This window comes from Vulpes lagopus, chromosome 3, assembly GCF_018345385.1.
Source record: "Vulpes lagopus strain Blue_001 chromosome 3, ASM1834538v1, whole genome shotgun sequence".
Taxonomy (NCBI): domain Eukaryota; kingdom Metazoa; phylum Chordata; class Mammalia; order Carnivora; family Canidae; genus Vulpes; species Vulpes lagopus.
This window is the reverse complement of record NC_054826.1, coordinates 121,646,929-121,671,466: the sequence shown is the minus strand read 5'-3', so window position 1 is coordinate 121,671,466 and position 24,538 is coordinate 121,646,929. Positions and strand designations below refer to the sequence as shown.

The following is a 24,538-nucleotide window of genomic DNA, read 5'->3' as shown; positions in this document are numbered from 1 at the left end:
AGGCTGTATAAGGGAGCCTCCACATCCATTGACCCTGGTGTATATGCCCACGTCTTCACTGAGCAGCAGATGTCACAGACCTGTGTGCACATAGGCAGGACCCAGCAGCTGAACTATGCTCTGGTTTTCTAAGTCAGAGTTCACTGGATTTTAGGGTGCTGGGAGCCCCATATAGGGAATGCCCTCAAGTTTAACAATTCAGGGGCACACAAGGCATCTCTATCTTCCAGAGGGATAGAACCTTCCAGAGATGCTTTGGTGAAGGAAGGGAATGACTACATTTTTAAAGCCAGGTGGTGGGTACATGAGTTCATTTTGTTATTATTATTCCTTCAACACTATATCCCCATGATATTTACTCTTGTAAAATTATTTCATACTACACATCATAAATTAAAATAACTTATTTCATGATGAAAAATTTAAAAAGGAAATGAGATGTGAGAGGGATGGAAAAGATAAGAAGTTAAGCAGATATGTAAAGGACAGTAGTCTCGGAGGAGGAGGAATAGAAGCAGAGATGACCCACACAGAGTTGGGTGGATCTTGGGAGCAATTCTATGGTGGCATTTCGCTTCTCATTTTCACTTGATATCACTTGAGATCACTTGAGGGGCTGTAGTCATAGCTCACGCTATCTACACCAAGAGGAAGTCAAAACATGAAAAATGTAACCAGAATAGAAGGAAACACCAAGAAAGTAACTTTCTGCCTTCAGAGTGGAGATGAACTTTTGAATTACGACTCACAATCCAGAAGCCTTAAAAAAAGATTGATAAATTTGACTGTAAAAAAAAAAAATAAAAATCAGCATGGAAAAAAAAAATACCATCTGGAAGCTCAAAAGATAAGAAAGCTGGGAACACCATTTGTAACCGCACCACCAACAAAGGGCTTATTTCTCCAATACATAAATTAATAAGAAAAAGACCAACAGACCCATAGAAGAAAAAATAATGAATGTTTTCAAAAAAAAAAAAAAAAAAAAAAAGAACTGCAAAAGGCTTTTAATTATGCATTGATTGATCTTGAGGGACACAAGGACACTCAGGAAATGTGGTCACTGTGGGGAGCATTCGGCAGAAGAGAAACAGTGTGGGAGGAAGTTTCTTCACTGTTTAGCTTTTTATACAATACTTTTTGATTTTGTATTATGTAAATGTGTTCTCTATTCACAATTTAATTTAACTAATTTAAATAATTAACTAAGCCGCTCATTAAACTTGTAGTGAGTGGTTTTCCCAACCTCAACTCCACCAAAACTGAACCTTCCGGAATGATCATGGTTAAGCCTTCACCCTTATGGGCATGCAGAGTTATTTCTTTAAAAAAGACTCATAGCCCCTCTAGCTCTAGTTTCTGAGTTTAATGTAACAGCACAAAACGTCCCCCACATGGAAGACTGAGTATAGGGTACACTCGCCATCTGCCCAAGTTTGCTGGGATGGATGTCATAATTATTACAGGGCTTCCAAAAAGCAATTTGTACAATTTATGGCCAGGAACTGTTTCCATTCCTCTACTCCGTTTTGTTCCTATTGTTTTTTAAAAAATGGAAAAACAAAGAAAACACAGTTTGTGCCCTGGGTGACAGATGGATAGAGAGGAGGCGAGAGAAGCTTCGCTGGTTGTTTCTAACCATTTTCATCTACGTTTGCGTTCACGGTCTGTCCGAAGTGATAGGACGTGTTGATGAAAAGACCATGGCAGAAACAAACAAACGGAACCCATACCTGGGGCTCAGCTGGAAAGTCATCAGAATTTTCTGATATCTGTTAGAATCGAACATACATGCAACCTATAGCTTGGCAATTCCTGTCTTAGGTATATACCGAGAGCGGTGTGCTCACTCGTGCAACCAGAGACTTGGGTGAGAGTACGCCTAGAGGCCCTACTCGCCATGGCCCCGAAAGGGACACTACCCTGATGTTTACCAAGATTAGAAGAGAGGGGTGACCCCATCATGAAACATCATGCAGCAATGAGAATGGAAGACCTAGAATGACCTAGAATGACATGCAATGATGTCACAAACAGACCTGCGAGCTAGAAGATGGACAGAAAAAACGTCTGGTGTGATTTCATTTACATGTTAGAAAAACAGGCCAAAAGCATCCTCAGCTTTAGAAGTGAGGCAGGCCACTGGGAAAAGGGTGTGCTGGGGTTTCTGGGGACTGGCTACATCTTGGGAATTGACCTGGATGGTCCGTTTTTACAGTCATCAAGCACTATACTTCATATGTGTCTCTTCTCTGTATCCCCATTATGCTTTAATAAAACATTTTTACACATCACCCCGGGGCCAGAATGAGCAGAATGAGTCTGGGATAAGTGACTGGCTCTCTCTCTCTCTCTCTCTCTCTCTCTGCTTCTCAAACCCCTGCTGAGGTCCCAAAGAGATTCCACAGAGAGAGAAGGTACAAAATGCTACCAGCCAGAGGTCCCAGGAATAATGCAGAGACGGGGCCTGAGGGTTTAGGCAGGGCCCATCTCCCTCCCAGACACCACGGAGGGGCCCCAGTGGGCCTGCAGAATAGCCGAGAGGGAGAGGCTGTGTGGTTGAAGCTACAGGCTAACCCATGACAGTCATGTCTCCGAGTTCAAAAATCCCTGATGACTGACATGGCCCATGGAAATTCATTTTCTAGATAAGCAAAACTGCCCTCCTTCATTTAAAACAGAATTGTTTTTAATGGAACCTTGCCCAAAATGCACTTCGCATGTCCCCAACATTCTGAAGGTCCCGTTATGATTTCCATCTTACAGACGAGGCTGAGAACAATGAGGTATCTGCCCAAAGTCAGAAACAATAGCAGCAGGGGGAGGAGAAGCACACTCCAGCTTCACATCCTAAACTGGCCTCTGTGAGGTCTTTTCATGACAGCTCCTTATTTCTAGTGTGCACACTCTGCACCACCAGGAACATTAGCTGCAGCATTACAGAGGCCAAGTTCACATTGCTTTTCTCTCCCTATTTCCTTTCTCCTTCATCGATGGTATGCTACTGGCTTCCACACAAAGCTGCACCCCAAAAACTCCTACCTAAAATCAGATAAAAATCTACAGTGCTTTGTTTGCAGCACTTTAAATAAGCTAACAAACTCTTTAGATCTTTCTCTGTGGCTAACATATCCCATGGAATTGGGCCAAGTTCTTTATCAGTCTAAGAAACCCCTCTGGTTCTCTGCATTTCAAAGTGTCCTGGATTTGCTTTTCCTTAACACAGCTCAGAAGGAAGCCTATGATGCTCATCAGGTTCACAAAAGCAGCCCTCAACTGGGGTTCAATCTTAACCACAGCTGCTTTCCAGAACATACAGTGGTGAGGGCAGATAAACCCCACGCACGCAGAGAGTCATTTTCTGTGAGGTTTATGGCCTGGCAGGCCTGCGAGGGGAAAAAACAAAACAAACAAACAAAAAAACCCAACCAAACAAACCCCATCATCCTTACCCTGTTTTCAAGCTGACCAAGGCATCCTCCACTCCCTTCTGATTGAATTTGGTCATGTACTGATGCATGTAGGGGTAGTTATTACGAATGTTTCTCTCGGTACTGCCGTTAGGCACCGTGCCGAATCGGAAAGGTGGGGAATAGTCGTGAGGTCTCTGAAACTGGAGAGAGACAGACAGACAGACGGAGAGACAGGACAGAGACAGAGAGAGAAAAGGAGAAGTCAGCCACCATTCTGTCTTGTGTCAGGAGTTAAACATACGCCGCATGCCCTAGCACAGGACAGCTGAAAAATCATTCATTTCTGTGCTTCCTTTTTTTTTTTTTTTTTTATTTAATCACATCTGCTACTGGCCTGTGAGCTCTAGGAGGTTGGAAACAATGTCTGCCTTGCTCCCATCTGTCCCCCAGTATCTAGCACAGGGCCTGGCTGGGTGTGCAAGAGATTTTTGTTGGATTGACTTTTCTGGCCCCATTCTAGACACTAGCCTGGTGGTTGGCACACGGGCCATGCTCGGGAAACACTAAGCTGGAATTAAGATATTACTTTAACTCAGTTTGTTTATCTACCTTCTGATGAAATTTCCTGTTTTCCTCACCAATCCCTCCCTTCTCTGAATCCCATTGACAATTACCATCACCTCCCCCAGGAAATGATGAAGAGCAACCGAATATGTCATCCCAAAATATGCCTCTTTGGCATAAGCATCCTCTTAGGCTGGTTATTTTTAAGAAACAGCAGAGACAGGAGAAGCTCTGAAGAGCAGATGTTAACCCTTTCGTAAGAGACATTTATACTGAGAAGGGAAAGCTCTACTTATAGGGGTATCTTCCTCTCAGCACCTGGAAAAGGAATATGACTAAAACTCTAGAAACTCTTATCACTGTTGAAGGCACCAACTTCAGTCTTCATGAATCTCACCCTAGTTTACTATGCTTTTCCTGACAACCTGGCCTCTCCACCCCAGCTCCCAACAATTCTCTTCTGTGGTTAGCTGGAGGTGGTGTTTAAGCTGGTGGCTTAGGCCATTTCAGGGAGTTACTTGGTTTTCCTGGGTATGTCTCATGTCTACTGAAAGGATCCATATTATTAAACTTGTTTGTTTCTCTCCTGTCAATCTGTCTAGATTAACCCAAGAACCTAAAAGAGTAGAGGGAAAATTATCTTTCCTCCCCTACAATGACTGTATGTTTGCCATTCACTCATTCTCCATGCATACAATACTTATGGGGGAGCCCTAATATATTCTAGGCATAATGGCAGGCTCCATGAACATTTCTTGAGCTGAAATTCTTCCCAATCATTAGCTTCCTGAGGATGCCCATGTCTTGTACAGCTCTCAAGCCTCCAAAAAAGTTGGATGTCCATACTCTGCTTGTCTTTCCTCATTGACTGACATGGTTTGTTCACAACTTCAGTGTTTGGAGAAACTCAACCAGATTAAAAGTCAAGAATTCTAGGTCTACTGAGGTGCCTGGGTGGTTCAGTTGGTTAAGCACCTGCCTTTGGCTCAAGTCGTGATCCCTGGGTCCTGGGATCGAGCCCTGTATCAGGCTCCCTGCTCAGTTGAGAGTCTGCTTCTCCCTCTGCCTCTCACCCCATTTGTTCTCTCTCTCAAATAAATAAATAAAGCCTTAAGGGAAAAAAAAGAGTACTAGGTCTGAGTCTCAGACATACAATTAAAATCTAGAGTCAGCACAGGGCAATAAGTTCAAGTGTGAGCTTAGGTTCAAAGGCTAAAAGTCAGATTCTACCATTAATGAACTGTGGGATCTTAGAGAAGGCACTTCACACTGCCTCCATTTATTTTCTGTCTCTACAGTGGAAAACATACCAGTACTTCCTTTGTAGGGTCAATGGGAAGTTCTAAAACTGCTAAAACTTTTTCAAGTAATTAAAATAGTGCCTGGAACAGAGTAAGCACTCAAACATAAAAATTATTATTACTTTTTATTTTTACTATCAGAGTGGGCCAAAGAAAGGGGCTTCATTTTTTCCATGAAATACGAAATTCTGGAAGTATAAAGTAATGATAATAATGAGTAGCACTTTTTGAGGACTTGCTTGGGGCCAGATTTGCTAGATCACTTGCTAGATCATTTCATCCTCATGATGAACCTGTCAGGTAGCTAATCTCAGAGGCTCCATTTTACAGATGAAGAAATCAAGGCTCAGACCTATTTAGGATCTCTCATGAATAAATAAATAAAATCTTGAAAAAAAGAAAATCGTGTCCCCTAAATTAGGCATGCTGCCAAGTATTAAGCAGCCACCACTGCATTTGGGGGAAGTGGCCATACATTGTCCAAATGAGATCCTCCTGCTGGTGCCTTGCACTGAAAGAATGTGTGTGCATGTGTGTGTGCGTGTGTGTACACATGCAAATGAACAGCAAGATGCTCTTTGCACTCACTCTGGCAGGCAGTGCCTCAACTCATCACGAAAAGAGGAGGAGGCACCAGCCCCCGCTCGATGGCACAGCAGCCACCTGCTTTGGGGACAGAGGTAATGGTGTTGTTCATAAATCTAGGTGTTACAGCAGCTGCTCTAATCTCCAGAGGCATGCGAGATGGCCCATTTGACCAAATGCCTTCCACTTCACTCCCCATCTGCTGCAGAGGAGCCATGTAGCTCTTTAGATTTCCTTTCACCTCTACCTCTGGTTTGCACAGTGACAGAGATGGATATTTAGCCTCAGTGATGAATCTCCACACTCCTCCAGCCTTGACTATACCCTCCCCCCACACACAATTCAGCCCAGCACTGAGACCCAAGAACCTTTCCTGCTGGGGTAAAGACTGTCAGACTTCTAGAAGCATGACTCTCAGTACTTGTCCCATGGACCAGGACATGTCTTCACATCCACCCTGTCCACACACACATGCACACGCGTGCCACTGCAGAGCACTCTTTCTTTCACAGAGCACATGTGATATACTCTGATGTCATCTGCTATGGTCTATTATTTTTTTAAATAGTCATGATCCTTAAATTAATTTCATGGCTCACTAAAAAGCCAGGACATACAGTGTGGAAAATAGGTAGGGGCAAGCATGGCTCATCTCTTAAATCCTGGGGCCTCCCACTGAGGGCATATTCCATGCAGCTTATAGGAATGTTTTCTAGTGCAACTTTCTCCCAGAGAGTTCCGTGTGCAAACAGGGAGGAACAACGGTGGGCTCTGGCAAAGGAAGGGGTGCTGCAGAGGTGTCCACGGTCAGCAAGACCACAGAGCAATGTCATCATGATGCCCGGGGTCCGGAGAACTCCCTGGGGTTTCTCTCTCCTTCAAGGCTCCCCTCACTCGTCATGTTAACTGGCTTCACCTGGTCTTGTGCTTAGAAACTGCAGCTTCTCATCAGCCCCTTGGAAACTGAGTCATTTGGGGCAACTACTTAACCTCTCTGAGCCTCAGTTTCTCTATCCATAAATGGGGGATTGCTTTTGCATGCAGTGCTTGAAAGAATACCTGGTATCCCATATGCTTGATACACATCACCTTGTCACCTGTTGTCACCCAAAGTGATGTTAGCAAAACAATGGAGCCAGTTTCCTTCTAACTGGAAAACAAAGGACTAGGAGATTATTTTCTAACTTTTTTTTGCCATTCACTATGTGAACAGGTCTGAAAGTCATCCAAGAGCATAAGACATGGCAAGCCCTTCAGTTTGGAGGAAGTAGAGATGCAAAATACGGGGAAAATGTTTAGGGAAAACATGGCAATTGACCAGGACATTTCTGCCTTCCTCTTATACATCCTAAGTATACATTCATTAAAAATATCTGTCCTCCTGGGTGCCGGGCACTGAGGTGGGCACTTGATGGGATGAGCACTGGGTGTTATTCTATATGTTGGCAAATTGGACACCAATAAAAAATAAATTTATAAAAAAAATATCTGTTCTCTGTGGCTATAAATAAGGGGCATTGGCCCCTAAAGCCCTGTATTTCAAGTACAGTCTTCTCCCACTGTTGAACTGCTGCAAGCTTCTGGAGGTCAGCATCAAACAACCGTGGCCCTGAGGAAGGAGGAGAGGCTCAGAGGCCTCTATTTAGCCAGTGACCCCTCGGCAGTAGAAGCACAGCGCTCAGAGATGGCACAGCTCCGTGGGGACACACTCGTGGGCTCCTCTACCAATGGAAGTTCCCCAATTATCCCATTGTCACCAAGGCCAACGAGTGCAGTGACACTTTTAGACCCCAGAAGTGAGGAACAGCTCATCATACAGTGAGGCTGATAATGTGGAGGAGGTGGGTGATGAAGAGGAGGGGAAGGGGCAGTGGAGGAGGGGAGCAAGAGGAGGTGGAGGAAGAAGCACTTATAACAGGATTATCTACCCTGTGCCAGGCACTGTGTGAGGATTATTTTAAGCCTCATATCAACCTTGCCAGAAAGGTATTAATACCCACCCCCACTCTTATTAGGAAATGAAGCCTTGGGGATACTGACATATTGAAGGCCACATGACCATTTTATGGCAAGGTCAAGATCTGAACGCAGGTTCATCTGACCCTGAATACAACATTGCTCTTCCCACTACATTAATCTGCCTCCCAGAGCTGGAGCTTATCTACCCTAGTGATCGCCGACACGTTGGAAAGCTTCCACACCAACATTTCAACTTTCCTTTAGTAACTCCTAGGGGAAGATCTACCCATGAATCTATTTATAATTGAAGCCCAGGCTCATCTGAGCTCACCGTGGGCTTCAAAGGTGCTTTTCCCAGCAAGCACTAAGACTGCAAAATGCTTTAAAAGCATCATAAACCTGAGTTGTTATACAGGTAATCATGATTAAAAAGAAAAAAAAATGAAGAAAGGGAAAAACAAAACAAAACAAAACAAAACAAAAAAACAAAAAACAAAAAACAAAAAAAGCCCACTGTGTACAGTATTAAAATGAATTCATTCAATATAGATTTTTTTTTCATTTTGCAGACTTTCTTGGTGTATCACTATTAATCTTCTGGGAGCACTTAGCTTATTTACTCCAAGAATTTTGCTGTTTACCTAATTGTATCAAACATTTAATTAAAAGAGCTATCTGCTTGCCACTAATGCTCCGAGCTTGGAAGCTGAGCTGCGTCCCGTGAGGATGTGGTATCTGTTCCTGGGTGTCTCCAACTCAGAGAAGGTCAGTCAAACTATTAGTGGTTCTAATTAGTTTTCCCACAAGTGGTCATGTTCCTTAGACTCAAAACTACGGAGCAAGGGATTTCTTTTTTCCCCCTTGCCTTGGAAAATAGAAACAAGAAGCAAAACAGGTTGCCAACTACTTTCTTGAAAAGCCCTCCACTGAGGACATGGTCCCCACTGCTTCTGCTGGAGCTCCTGCTGCTTCTTCGAGGAACTATACTTTTGCTCCTGCAGGGTGATGGGGGTCATGGACCCCCCACTTTGTGGCCGTGGGGGATTTCATAGGCTACAAGGCACATTCACGATTGCTGTCTCCTCTCACGCCCACTCCCACCTCTTCTCCCAGATGGACAGGGAGGAACGAGGAGGCAAGGCCAGGTTCTGTGACCGTAAGAGCACCACACAGCCAGTACCTGGCAGAGGGGACAGGGACACACAGCCTTCCTGACTTGATCTGCTTTCTCACAGTGGACACATGCTTTAGAAGCCAACCTAAGCCAAGGGTTGGGCGAACATGACTTAGTAAGTTAGGGCTCCCAGAGAAACCAGGAAGGGGGTGGAGGTAGGAGAGGAAGCCAGCCGAAGCTGTGATGTGGGGCCAAGTCTCAGTCTCCACCTGATCCCGCGGGGAGCCCCAGGAGGTTAACCCCACTCTGAGTTTGCCCCGCCTGGAAGCAACAGTGCGGCTGGGGTCTTGTGCTCTCACACTGGGGGTGGTTACAGGTAAGGGGTTGGGGGTACTCAAATATCCAGGTGTTCACTGTTCTAGGGCTCCAAGGTAAGCACCCTGGGAAGATCCCTGGTAGGAGCCTCTGTCAGCAAAAGTGGGATGTGCACAGAGAACTGGAGTGGGGAGGCCAGGAGAGCCAGATAGGGTGCCTACCGTGTCCTACATGGCACGCATTTCTCACTCAGCACACAAGTGTGTCCTGAGCACCTACTAAGTGCCAGATAACTCTATCCTGAGCATTCCCCCTGTCGGCCCCTTCCCCCGGCCACCTTTAACCTCATCAGTCTTATCTCCTTTATAACACTTGTTCCTGCCTGGAATGTTCTTCCCCATTTATGTTTACTTGCATATTGTCTGTTTCTTCCAAGTAGAATTGGAGTTTCACGGGAGTAGGAGCTCAGGCTGTGAAGTTTGCCACGGTGGATGGGAGGACCTCTCCCAAGAGGTCATATTTTTCCCTAAGACTTGAAAGTCATGGAGAAGCCAGCCATGAATAATGGGGGAAAAAATATTCCAGGCAGAGGACGTAACAAGTGCGAGATCACTGTGGTGGAAAGATGCTTGGGCTACTGAAGGGACATGATGGTGGTGGGGGATGCAGCTTGTGAGCAAGAGGGAGAGAACTGATAATTCAGGGCTCTGTGACCATGGGAAGCAGAGTGGCATTTACTCAAGCTGCAATGGGAAGCCGACAGAGAGAGGCCAACCACTAGCCCCCGCCCCTCATCATCTCTCTGATGACAGGCCTTCTCTGTACCCCTTTCAAGCCCAGCATATGTCACAGATAAGCTGTTAGGGCTTTTCATGGTTGATTTTCTATTCAGCAGTTTGTTGATGAATGCTAAAAGAATATACGTAGACTTATGTCAGCAAGACACGCTGGTGAGATTTTATAAAGAGAGACGATTAGCCACACGCACGAGACAGACAATCTTTGCCGTGCGGCAATCCCCACACTGCTGAGCTTAGCAAGTCAGGATTTGTTTCCTGAACCTAAAATTTCAATGGGAGGATGCACCCAGTTTACATCCTTTCTTCCTCCGTGTAGCTTTCTGAATAGCCACTCACATCCTGCACCCCTCGCGACACTCCAGCGGAGAAGGGAGACAGCAGGTGTGATTCCTGCCACTTTATTGATAGGGGATGCGCAGCCCCATGGGGGAGAGCTGGAGATGTGTGTGAGTCAGTGGAGCTGGTGGCAAATGAAAAGCCTCTCTGCTCCTTCTGTATCCCCTGAGGAAATTTCAGGTGAGTCGGGAATGCAGGTAGTGGGGCTGCCTGGCTTCTACCTGGGTAAAGAGGAGCTGCAAGTTTTGTCTCTGGGTAGGCCTTAGAGACAACTTTTTTCATGTCATAGGTGAGAAATCCAAGGCATGGAGTCTATTAGAGACTCAACCAAGGCCAGAGAACGGGGAGGTAGCTACAGCCTAGAGCACCCCACTTCGCCCTTTCTCCTCGTCTAGGCTCATGGGATCTTCTGCAACATCACACGCTCTCTTGTAGGGAGAGCTTCCAGCCAGGGCTCTTACATGAGTCACAGAGCCTTGGTAAGCATCACATTCATGATCCTATAAATAAGAGAAATGACCACTTGGGGAAACTATTGGATCTGGATCTTTTAGAACTTGGAGGGCCGAGCCTAAGGTTCTGTTTCTAAAATTCTTAGAAATGTATCAACTCAAGTTAGGAGAAAAACCAAAACCCCTCTGGCTTTGTGTTTTTAGAGTCGGTGGGTTTGGATAATAGGAACCCACGTGGTGCCCTGCTGAGGAGAGAGCATTTAAGATCTACTCCTTGGCATCGAGGAAAGCAAGGTGACCTTACCTTTTTGTCACTGAGGCCGGTCACTTGGTCCACAAATTCCTCCTGGATCATGAAAGCAGCTAGGTTGGCTGTGTAGCTGGCCAGGAATATGACGGCAAAGAAGGCCCACACGGACACCATGATCTTGCTGGTGGTCCCTTTGGGGTTCTGGACAGGCACGGAGTTATTGAACACCAGGCCCCAGAGAAGCCATATAGCTTTTCCAATCGTAAAAGAAGGCCCGTGGGGTGCTGCAAATAACAGAAAGGGCATTCTCAGCATTTTCTCCTAAGGGCTACCTGGCAGCCTCCCACAGCCCCGCCGGCTACCAGAACACAGAACTGTCTCTCGTGCTTATACCCCCATCATTGCCCAGAACCAGAGCCACCACTGCTCCCTTGGTCTTTAAAAAACAAGCATTCTTCCCACATTTCTATCTGGCTGGATTTTTGCCACGTTTCTGAAAAGAAGGGGACATAAAAAATAAGCAAGAATGGAAGAACAAATGGCCATGCAAAATGTGGGTCTGGATGAGAAGTCGCATTAGGGCCGGTTTTGAATTTGGATTCAATTCCATTTGGGGGAACCAATCTCCTTAATAAACGTAACAAGCCTTTATGAAAATATGTGTGTGTGTGGGGGGGGGCTGCTTCAGTTCTCATCAGCTGCGCTGCCGCTGCCGGGTAAAGACTGTGTAGTGGGACTGATGTGTGGGCCTCTAATCCGACAGTCCCTAGTAATTGCTCTCGTTCAAACTCAGATGTAAAGAGTGCACAATATAGTAATGAAGCCAAAGTAAAACCCTCCACAAATGGAGACATCAAAAGACAGGACAACAGAGCTTAATTCTTCCATCACGTTGCAGATGGAAGACATTTAATTGCAGGTCATGGAAAATGAGCTCTGCTATCACAGCACTTTTTCTCCTTCTGTGTATCCTTGCAACAGCCACGGGTCCCTTTTAAGATTCTTAAATGTTCCTTGTAGCCTCTTAAGAGGCAGGACAACATGGCACCATTTATTGGGGTGGGGAGTATGCACTCTGCAAAACGCACACGTTAGGGCTTTTGCGTCTGTTTTGCACAAGGGAAAAAAAATTCAATTTATGCCCTCATTTCATGGGAAAGAGGTCTTCCTTTAACAGAAGGTTAATTTTTATGTCATCTAAGTAAATGAAGATATGAATAAATGATCTACTCAGACTTCAGCTGGCAACGCAAGCAGAGCAGACAATAAATAAAATGGCAGAAGTGAATCACTGATGGAAGGTATGAAGTTCTGGGCAGGGAGCCTGGGAAAAGCAAGCTTTCTACATGTTGGAGGCCAAACTCTGGCTACAGCAATATTTATAATATCCCCGTACAGCACATTAAAGGGAAGGCAATTAATTCTGTTATGTTCAATCTCAAACTCTTCTGTCTCTCCTTGCCTAGTTTTATAATCTTCTGGGCTTATTCCCAAGATGCCAAGAACTCTTAGGAAAAAAAAATAATTAGAGTCAATCCAGTTAACTGCATGAACTATTTAGTTTTATTAGGGACACATGTTGATCAGAAGTGATAGCTGTTTGGGAATCAGAAATAGGCACTTGCAGGGGTTCTGTCCAAGACTTGGGAATTCCCGATTCATGGATCCTATAATTGAGCCATACATAAAAATCTTCCCCATAAAGTGCAGTGAAATGTAAAAGAAAGCCATATTACACCAACAGACAAGTCACTATCATTTCTGGAGACCTTCCACAAGCAGATGAGCAGGAAACAAAAAGCCTTGAGGTAATGATTGGGCCAGGGATAGATTCCTTGCTTTATGATAGTCTTCGAAGTGTCCGCTTCAGCCAAAGGAGGAACGACTGCATGTGATAGCCTCTGGATCATTTTTTTTTTCATCTCCCAAGATATATCCCTGATTTACCTACTTATCTCCAGCCAAGTCCAAACCACCGTAATCCTTTCTCTCAGAAAACTGACACCCTCCTAATAGAAAACTAACACCTAACTAACTCGCTCCGTCCACTGCTACTTGCCCATCCTGTTGTCCTGACAGAGCAGCCCTGGTGACGTGACCTTCCCACATTGTATATGTTTTGTCCCACCTCTTCCCTTCATCTTGTATCACTGCCCACTTACTCACTGACATCTTTTCTGTTCCATCAAGATTGATTCCCTGACAAGGCCTTTGCATTTGCTGTTCCCTCTGTGTGAAATGCTTTTCCTTCTGTTTTTCACTTGACGTCTCATCCTTCAGATCTCAGCTCAAATGTCATGTCTTCCAAAAGTTCTTCCCTGATTGGTCATCTCATCTAAAGTAATGGCCCCCTCCCTCATCACTTCACTTTGGTTTCTATTCCCTTTTTCCTTGAGATTTATTACCATCTGTGATTATCGATGTATGTGTTCACATGTGGTCTTCACAACTAAATCCTCAGCTCTCTGGGGGTCAACAAGTCTCTATCCAACCTACCATGTTGTCCCCCTGCACTAGCACAGTGACTGGCCCATTGTACTCACTCAGTAAATACTCATTAAAGAAATGCATGAATTCACAAACAGCACAAACTCGATAAATGTGAACACTGAGGTATGGTCACTCACAGAATACCATCTCAGGTCCCACTCTGTTGGGAGCTCCTTATAGGTTGGTTACATGACCCTCTTAGTGGAGGCTGAAAATTCTCCCATTTAAACACAAAATGATTATTTACGGCATTTTCACTGTGGTTGATGGGAGATGGTTTACAGAGTAACCACCACTTTTCAATGGTGAAGAAGTGGGAGGCTTTCTTTAAAACTAAGTTCCTAAAAGATTCCCATGACCTGCTGGCTGTTTCCAATTCTGAATCTTCCAAGTGAAAACAGTACGTGGCAAATTCAAGTGCCTTGATTTTGCATGACTGTTATGAAAGTCCTGCTGTCTTCCACCAACTTAAGTCATGTTTTGGGAAAGAGATTTGGTCCTGGCAGCAGCCTTTGGAGCCATCCACCTAGGACTTGTTGTGCACGGAGGAACATTCACTCAGAGTGATGTAATGTGTTTATGTCTATAACATGAATATTAGTTTTGCATAGGAGCCTCTTAATAAGCTATAGCCAATGACTGTCACCCAATGCAATTTACTATCTCCTGATGGCAGTTTTATCAAGTATAATGCACTAAGGTCAGGCACTGCCAAGAGGAAAATGTAATTCTTTGGGGGAAAGTACCACTTTATAATTATTTTTATCATCAAACGAACGCAAGCATGATTCAGTAGTCTGGAGAATGTTCTTAAGCTAGGTTCTATAAAAGCCATTTTCTCTGCGTAGACTGAAGGCGAGATTCACTGCAATCTTAACATTTCTTTTGACACAGATTTTAAAAGTTAATTGCCAGAAAAACTTCTTCAAATCTGCTCTCTCGACAAATTGTCAGTAGTTTCCACCTAACAAGTACAGGTTCCACATGATAACAGGATGAAAATGTTTCATTTCGTTTGATCCCCTTTTCAGTTGGAGCAAGCAATCCACAATTGTATGGAATTATGAGTCATACTGGTGACCCAGCTCCATTCATATCAGGGATAGCAAGACAATACAGGGCAATGTGTTCTGAATCAGAAACCTTCGTGGGACATAAATTAAACAGCATCAACTTTGGGTCATATTTATGAGAGGGGGTCTCACCTTTCCCTTTGGCTAAGTTTCTGTTGTATCCAACAGGACTGAAGTACTCGAAGACAAAAACAGCGATGGCGGACACAATGAGCAGCATCACAAACATCATCACCCAGACGGAGGCGCTGAACGGTTCTGCGGGCGAACAGGCCAAAGGCATGGGACATGGTCAGTTGGCGCATCCTCACAAGCAGGGCTGGCAGGAAGCCCAGAGGTCCACTTGCAGGCTCCCTGAGAAACCCTCCCTCACGTGCCTCCCATCATTCAAAAGAAGCTAGTCATTGTGGATTCATACATCTGCACCATCCTTCACTCCACAAAATATCTGAGGTATTTTATAAGGCTGTATATATAGTAGGATAAAAATAGAGAAGACTGTATATCATTTTTCCAAATCGGGCCAAGGATAGTAAAAACAAAATGGGAGAAAGAATGCAAATAAAGAAGCCACCGGGTCCTATGTGATCATAGCATCATCCAGGGGACCAACACTCCGGGGAAAGCAAGATTAGATCCAAATGGTCAGTCCTAACGCTTCTGCAGATCAGCAAGGGTTTAATTCTTATTTTCATTTTTATCCTTACATGCCAGAGGGATGAGGTGCAGGGAATTCCAGAAGGAAAGAGAGCATTACAGCCTGTTAGAAAAGGCTCATAAAATCATGGGGTGGACAGCAATATCAGAAGGTCATCATCTGCCACCATGACCACCATACTCCCCATCCTGCCCTCAGCTCTGGACCAATGAGATCTCTACAAGTTTAAAATCTTGTTGATGTTGGTCATGGCCTTCAATGTATTTGAAAAGTCATTTGAGGAGATTATGGTCATGGTAATTCAATGAGAAAGCATTGTTTCAAGAGTATAGGCAACTGAAATTATAGATGGATAAATGGTTGTTTCTCCCCCAAGGAGTTTACGTCAGCTCATGTTCATTCAGATGTCTCAGAGGGGCAGGCCAAATCACAGGGTTCTAAATCTTAGAACACTCTAGAAAGTTAAGAGATTTTATGTAAAATAAATTAACATTTATATTCAGTCCAATTGAGGATATGAAAAATGAGCTGAATGGAGTCACTGTATCCGTATGTGACACAGATTTGCTAGAAAATTGACAGAGGCTAAAATTTTGAAAAATGAATGTATCTCCACCTGAATGCATCATTGGGAAGAAACTGCCCTTGGATACCAATAAACTTATAATCCTTTTCATCATAAGCAAACATTTTCTGAAGGTAAAATATAAGAAACCCAATAACACCTTTTGAATAGTACACATTTTATTATTTTTAAATTGTTTTTCTGATGGAGGTGGTAATAATCACAAAGAACTAGACTAGTAGCAAGCCACCTTATGATTAAAGTCTGTGACTACCTAACACAGCTAGAGGTCATCATAAATTCCAATTTAATGAGCTTACTACATCACAAGAAACTAATATGTCCGAAGCTTTAACTACACGGGATAATTTAGAAACTGGAAGGAACGCTTTGCAATGCAGTTTCAAAAGTGCGAATATGTTAAAAAGGAACCCGTAACAACACAGCCTACTCAGTTTGAATAACACAAGATGAATTTGAAGAAATCAATGAGATTGCAACTATATTTTAGTTAAAATTACCTTGGGTAATAACAATATTACATCCCTGAAATCACTGCAATTTGACAATGAGGTGTATCCAAAAAGGAGAACTAAAGGAATAATTAGGGGATTAAAAATACTGAATATTCAAGATAGGAATAAATGGTAAGGTAATTCTCCAAGTAGGGTATGTTAAAGGCCTGGTGTGTCTTACCAGATCACCATGAGGGGTAAATGAGCATGCCCACGGAAAGCATGTGGTGGTATGTGTTGCACACTGTACACATGATAAATTAAATGGAATAGTTATCTGATTCTATGGTTAAAGCCAGACCCGATGGTGGTGGTGTGCTGTGTAAGGTCCTGAAAAAGGCATCTTGGTTATTATTAACATTAAGTAATCCGGTAACTTCTTTTCTCTGCAGGCTGTGGTAACATTATGAAGACTATTAGGGGGCATCCTTCCTGAATTCTTCATTCACACGTCAGAATCTGTAAACCTGCAGTGGACTTCATTTGGCAGCTGATGTATCCTCATGGGGACACTGACTGTTCCAAAAGTTGGGTGGGAGCCTGATCAAGCAACTGATTGCCCAGACATTTTCCCATTTAGCAGTGACATCTGTCCCTTGAGTTGTGAGCATGGCATGGGGATAAAAGGATTCTGCTGCACTGTTCTGGTTTCAGTAAGGTAGGTACCTAGGAGTGCCCTGAAGGATTGCTATTCTCTCTACTACCATCACCACCACCACTACCATGGAGAAAAGCGCTGGAATAATGGTGAAGCACCATCTATAGTGTCTAAGGAGTACCCCAGGAATATCTTGGGTAGATATGGATTACATCCTCTACTGGTTTATTTTTTTTAATATTTTACTTATTTATTCATGAGAGACACACAGGCAGAGGGAGAAGCAGGCTCCTTGCAGGGAGCCCGATGTGGGACTCGATCCCGGGATGCCAGGATCATGCCCTGGGCCGAAGGCAGGCACTAAACTGCTGAGCCATCCAGGGATTCCCCCCTCTACTGGTTTAAAAGCAAATACAACATTCATCCACAAAGGGACTTCAATCTAGGATACTCTGGGTTGGCATTTCTTTGGATCAAACAATCCAACCTGCTTGGAAAGCCTTTCAGAAGTAACTGAATGGAAATATTGCAAGAGATGCTGCCTCTGTCCTTGAAGAGCTGCTGGTTACATTTTTACACAAACGTTCAGAGGCATTACCTGCAAGTGTTTCCAATGTGAGTTAATGGAGTTTGCGGAGAGAGGATAGGAAATAATGACGAGCAATGCAATCAGATTTTGAATGTTTGGGTTCTTCCAGATGACTGAGCCAGTGAATGGAAAAATGTAGCTTAGCATGGTTCATTATGACTTTCAAAACCTGCAGATAATGACCATAAATAAGGGGGTGCACAATCGAATAGGGATGTAATTTAGTGACTAGAAAAAATATTAAGCCTACTGTGTCAAAACAGCTTTGAAAATAGTTTCCTCTGGCTACGATGTATTTTATTTTCTTTTTAAAGATACAGTAGGAGGAATACGGAGGAAAGGAGGCTTGGCTTCACTTAGTAAAAATACCTGATTTGTTATGGAAATGCTGTACTAATGCAGGTAAGACAAAAATCTAGGGGAAACTGGGTTGAGGCCAGATTTTATATTAGCGACCCCCCCCTCGTTTTTTTTTAATGAGTCAAGCCAGTTGATGGTATTTCTTTTTTTCACTCTGATTGAATTGGAAAAAACGTTCACTCTAGTTCACTATGGAGATATGTCAACAACTTGTGAAAAGAAACAGATCTCTGGGGGCGCCTGAATGGTTCAGTCGATTGAGCGTCTGACTCTTGATTTTGGCTCAGGTCATGATCTCAGAGTCAAGATGGAGCCCCAAAATGGGCTCCATGCTGGGCATAGAGCCTGCTTGGGATTCTCCTTCTCCCTTGTCCCTCCTGCTACTTGCTCTCTCTATCTCAAAAAAAAAAAAAAAAAGATATGAGGAAAGGAAGGAAGGAAGGAAGAAAGGAAGGAAGGAAGGAAGGAAGGAAGGAAGGAAGGAAGGAAGGAGTGAAACTGAACTCTTTCCATTCTTTCCATGAACTCACTTCCTCTAAACTTTTTTTTAACCTCCAGGGCCAAAGAGCCCTGTTAAAGGGTCTGCCAGGGAGTGGGACACCACGATAAGGAGAGTGGCTCATGCACGAGGGTCCACCCAATCATTGTTAAGAATCTGCACATGTTGTCTCTATCAGCTGCATTTTTCATGGTGCCGTGAGGCTCCTTTACTGAGAGAGGGGTCCCTTATCCATATCAGACCAAGACACAAAGGGAACATAATGAGGTGTGTATCTGTCAAGGTCCACATTATTCCAATAAAGGTGACGAGAATGGAAGCGGGGAGTGCAAAATCAAATCCACGGAGAGCGGTAAGGATTTCAACGGCTTAAATGGATTATCAAAAATGGAAATAGCAAATCCGTACGTCTCCGTGAGTGAGGCAGTATCCAAAATCCTGTTAGTCAATGTTTCACTCAAGAGAATGAATGAAGCACAGACAGCTTCCCTGGAAGCCATCGTGACATACCAAAGAAGATGGTAGGAGAACAAGACTGTGGGCTTGAAGCGTGTGTCCACAAAGTGCTAGCTCTCTAATAGACAAAGGTTCTTCTGTGTGGGTCTGGAAAAATGCAAGAAATTTACTGACTTTGATCTGGCTCCCCTGTATCATGCAACTTTCTTTTGGGGTCAGTGTTTGCCTTAGCCTTCCCAAATCTGGGACAAACCCACGGATGACGGGGGTGCTAAGGAGAATGAAATTTGAATCCTACAATCTTCAAGGTAGTCACTGTCAAAAACTGTTAATGATAACCAAACATCCCACACAATACTTTTCTTTAAAGAAAAAATAAGTAATGCTTGCCTTTGTCCCATGCAGTTTCTGCCTCTCTGACCAGGCCGCATCAGGCATATATACACACAGTGCTAAAGAAAACAAGATGATGGACAGAGGGACACCTGGGTGGCCCCCCGGTTTAGTGTCTGCCTTTGGCTCAGGATGTGATCCCAGAGTCCCAGAATTAAGTCCCACATTGGGCTCCCCTCAGGGAGCCTGCCTCTCCCTCTGCCTGTGTCTCTGTCTCTCTCCCTATGACTCTCATGAATAAATAAATTAAAAAAATTATTTAAATTTAAAAAAAAAACAAGATGAAAGTCGAGCTCTACCTGGCTCTAAAAAAAGAAAGAAAGAAAGAAAGAAAGAAAGAAAGAAAGAAAGAAAGAAAGAAGAAAGAAATCCTGCCCTATGACCCAGCAATTGCACTGCTGGAGATTTACCCCAAAGATACAGATGCAGTGAAACAGCAGGACACCTACACCCCAATGTTTCTAGCAGCAATGTCCACAATAGCCAAACTGTGGAAGGAGCCTTGGTGTCCATTGAAAGATGAATGGATAAAGGAGATGTGGTCTATGTATACAATGGAATATTACTCAGCAATTAGAAAGGACAAATACCCACCATTTGCTTCAACGTGGATGGAACTGGAGGGTATTATGCTGAGTGAAATAAGTCAATCGGAGAAGGACAAACATTATGTGGTCTCATTCATTTGGGGAATATAAAAAATAGTGACAGGGAATAAAGGGGAAAGGAAAGAAAATGAGTGGGAAATATCAGAGAGGGAGACACAACATGAGAGACTCCTAACTCTGGGAAACGAACAAGGGGTAGTGGAAGGGGGAGGAGGGCGGAGGGTTGGGGTGACTGGGTGATGGGCACTGAGGGGGACACTTGACGGGATGAGCACTGGGTGATATGCTATATGTTGGCAAATTTAAATCCAATAAAAATAATTTAAAAAAGAAATCTTTTATATCAAAACATAAATTTATGAAATAGTTGAAGAGTAAGGAATTTCATCCCTTACAAACCAGATAGCTTGAAGGATAGTCACATTTAAAATATGATTCCATTAATTTTCAATCAGTATATGCTCTTCAGACTACTTGTATTTTGTTTATCGGAGTGCTGGTATAAATCACTGCGTGGTCATCATCATTTCACCCTCACATCCAGTAAATAAACGGCTGTCATGCCAGAGAGGGATGGCGGATGGGAACGAGGATGCCGGATAAAGGCTTATGGGCTGATTTAAATGAACTGTGGACAGACAGATTTATTTATTTTTTAACGTTTTCAAGGCTCTGGAACATATATCCACTGATCTACATTCTACACAATCAAGACCAGTATCTGAATATGTGATTGTGTTTTCAACAGATAGTTCCGAGTCAGAGAGAAATGAAAGATGTTAACGGCTGGGGCAGGGGCGGGGGGAGGATTGAATTGAAATGATTCAAATAGGACTCACTCTGGAGTGTGCTGATGGAACTGACCAAGGTCCTACCTGGTTCCATCCTTTGAGCAAAGACAAATAGCTACAATTGCTACAGTTCCCTATTAGGAAAACAGTAGTGACCGTGACGTTCACATACCTAGAAAAGCAGAAGGTGAGACAGTGCCGTTGCTTCTTGAAACCATGACACTGATCCCTGTCTCCACGAAGGGCACAGAGAAATCCACCACTTCAGAACGCTCCTCATTGATGGTGAGGGAGCCAACGGCCATGACCGCCCGGTGGTAGACCACCTGTATACGAGGCAAAGGAGGACAGGGATTTAATTTTTCCTTCCCACCACCCCCAAGCATCGCAGGTGCAGAGAGGCCAGATGGGAGCCCGCAGGAGAAAGGCCACTTACTTCGCCGATCATCCCGTTCCACACGTTGTTGACTTTCTTGCCATGCTTCCCGTTAGTCACCAGATAAAGGTCGTAGGTGAACTTCACGGTGCGGGAAAGCTTCTTCAGGATATCGATGCAGAAACCTTTGCAGCATTTTTTAACGTTCATTCCCTCATTGGTTGAATTGCTGTAGAAAAACCCCCAAGATTGTAGAGTATTAGCACCGCAAGATTTGTTCAGTCATTACCAAACACACTTCCACTGTTTTCCGTGCGGGAAGCTGAGGCTCAACATGAGGAGGTGGCTTTTTCGAGGACATGCAGTAGTTTATGTCGGCAAAAGTAGAAAGTGTTCTTAATTGTGACAGCAGCCATGACAATGGCTAACTTTTACCAAGTTATTATTATTTTTACCGGGTACCATGCTTCCTAACCATTGTTGAAATAACCTCCAAGGTATTTCTCTTAGTTAATAATGTTTCCCCCATCGTACTGTTGAGAGTTGCCACTTCTTATTCTTAAGTTTACGACACCTACAGCATCTTTAGGCCAGAGTTCAGGCACAGGATCTCAGCAGAATTAAAAAGCTTACGGGAAAATGGAAAAGGGACGAAAGATATGAAATTCTCCACCGAAAGAGGGTTTTGCTTTATCCTATCACCGCAAATAGAGGTTTGCAACCAAAGAGAAGAAATAAAGGTGCCTTACTTAGGAAAGGCACTTTCCTTCCTGAGGAAAATGTGGCTGAGAATCAGAAGACCCAGGATCCACCTGGTGCCTGACTCCATGGACTTAATGTGTCTTGATGGAGTCATCTGTCAAGTGAGGGCTCATTCCTAACACTTTCCCACCCTCCCTATACAGCAGGAAGTATACAAGGTGACACTATGAAATAGCAATGCCCTTTTTCAGGAAAAACCCCTATTAAAATACAGAAGGTACTGTAGTCTTAAAAGCCATCATCACCTACCAAGGTGACATACTTTGCTTTGTGCCAGCCACCTCACTTTATTTACCTGGCCAAGTCCTATTCAAAGGACGTATAAAAATCAGAAATGCCTTTAAAAAGGAAAGAAACAGGGTCTTCCCAATTAACAGCTACTACTTAGATGACTCATGGAGGAAGATCAAGACCTCTCTGGGCAATACACCTGGTCCATCTTGCGCTGGGGCATTTGGTTTAGCTCAACTCCCCGAGTCATGCATGTCATGAGATATGTGCTCTGGATATTCCATGGCTGGCACACCCACACATCAGATGGTTACCTAAGCACTACATTGATGTTTATGGAAATCCAACATCACAATAGGAAAATACTTCCATTTCCATATCACAGGGGAAAAAAAGTAGGTTACACAGTGTTACATACAGAACAGTCCTAGCTATATAAAAACAGATGAGCTTATGAAATATCTGGATGGAAAAACAATGAAATATGAAGCACAGCTATTTTTGAATGGTGAGAAATGACTTTTTCTCTTTTTCCTATTTTTAGGTTTTCCCCCCACAAATTAACTGCAGTGAGTATATACTACATATATAATTAGATATACACACACATCAAGTACCATTGATGTCTATCTATGCCCATGAACGGGGGTATATTTGACAATGTGACTTTGAGGAATGGAAACAGGTTGCAAAATGCCATAAACATGATAGAAATATGTCCTAAGTACATTAATCCAATGGCATGTCCAAATATGACCTCCTTGGTACCTGTCTGTGGCTCATCAAAAAACATGCAAGAGCCAACTCTCTCTTTTTTCCTGGCCACCATGGGCCACGCATTGATGCTCCTTCTCTACCTCTTCCCTCTGCTCCCTCCCTTCCTCTATAACAGGGTCTTCCTTCCCCTGGTCAGGATTCCTAGGAGAGTCTGGATAGGAGTTATGAACACCCTTGGCTTAAGATCCAGGGTCACAGGCACACGGCGATATTCTTTGGCCTCATGGAGAACCTCAGCCAGTTAATGAGTTGATTATCTCCCCATGTCACCTAATGCCAGGTTTATTTCTAGATACAGCCATCATTAATACATTTTTCAACCAACAAGCCACCACTGAGTACCTACTATGTATAAGACATGCAATTAAGCCCTAAGGACAAGGGATGAGAAGACATGTAGCAAATGCGACAGATGAATTTCTCAGAGATTATGAAAACACAGACCAGCTTGTAATTGGCAACTTTCATTGGTTCCAATCACAGCCCTTGTGTACATGTGAAGGGGGGTGTCACTTGACTACACAAACATCTGAGAAATGGCACTCGATGCATTCTTTCTCTGCTCCCACCAATCACCTGAAAGTAAAGGTGGCCCATAAAAGTCAATGTGGGGAAACGACTCCAATAAAGAATCTAGTTCTCCAGCTCCAGTTTCCCAGCATGCCCAGTGGATAGGATCGCTGCCATGCAGGTCGACAGCACTGCCACCAGGTCCCAGGTCTGCTCCTAACAACCAAGAAGACACACATGAGTGTCTTCACTAATGAGCCTCAGTTTGCTCACTTGCAAACTGAGAAGGCTGATGCTTACCTTGCAGGATAGTCAGGGAGATTAAATAAAATAAAGTATCTAAAGCACATCTCACATAAATGCTTAGAAATACATTTCCTCTCTTCTCACCGATAATCTGACAGTTTGGGGGATTAATCAACAGTGTGGCCATTTCCCCCGACATATCAAGCCAGATCATTTTTCCTCAATTTTCTCTTCATGCCTTAACACCCAACTAACAGATGACAAGAGATGCTTGATTTCTCAGCTCATTTCCTCTTACCTATGTTTTTAGAAGACTGATGTTTGTCCTAAAGACCCCACCATTCACCAGAAGTGAGAGACAAAGAGTTTTCCCTGGGAGACTATCACCAAGAAAAATATAACCATGTTACCTAACAGAACCCTTCTTAGAGCCAATCAGCCTGCCTCAAAGATATTACCTGTAGGAAATGCAATTGATCTGATCTGTGTTAATGTTGGGATGAATGGGTCCCAGTGATTGCCTATGGCTTTCAAAGACTTTAATGTCACCTAGATGTGCAGTCAACTTGTCATGTCGCCAAGTGGGGAAGGGAAGCTGCAAGCCGCCACCTCCCACAGCAACCAAAAATGTGAATTTGAACCTGTTAATCTGTTTATACTCTCCAGTAAAGAAAAAGTCAATTCTTTTTAAGAGAGTAATTTATTGGGGGGTTCATTTTCTCCATACAAATGTGGCTCAGGGCTCACTGCCCTATGTTGTCAGCTCCAAGGCTTCTGATGTTAAAGATTTAAAGCTCCTATTACTGGCTGTGAAGCCCAAGAGGCTCTACTCGATTGGCCTTATTGAAACAAAGAAAGCACTGCTGTCATAAAGGAGGTCCCCCTACAGAGGGAAGAGTCTTTGCTTTGTGCCAATCACTCTGCTTTCTTCATCTGACCAAGTTGTGCTCGA

The 24,538-nt window shown here is 43.7% G+C and overlaps 1 protein-coding gene across 1 annotated transcript in view; it reads right to left on the bottom strand.

The window, feature by feature from the left end:
- The window catches only part of GRIN2A (glutamate ionotropic receptor NMDA type subunit 2A), a 374,836-nt gene that overhangs the window by 52,887 nt on the left and 297,411 nt on the right, over positions 1-24,538 (bottom strand). Inside the window, exons 7-11 of the mRNA XM_041750636.1 lie at positions 21,121-21,289; positions 20,857-21,010; positions 14,785-14,910; positions 11,144-11,373; positions 3,453-3,613 (exon numbers count right to left, since the gene is read on the bottom strand). Of these exons, the coding sequence (XP_041606570.1) occupies positions 3,453-3,613; positions 11,144-11,373; positions 14,785-14,910; positions 20,857-21,010; positions 21,121-21,289 (840 nt within the window). The remainder of the gene's footprint in view (positions 1-3,452; positions 3,614-11,143; positions 11,374-14,784; positions 14,911-20,856; positions 21,011-21,120; positions 21,290-24,538) is intronic.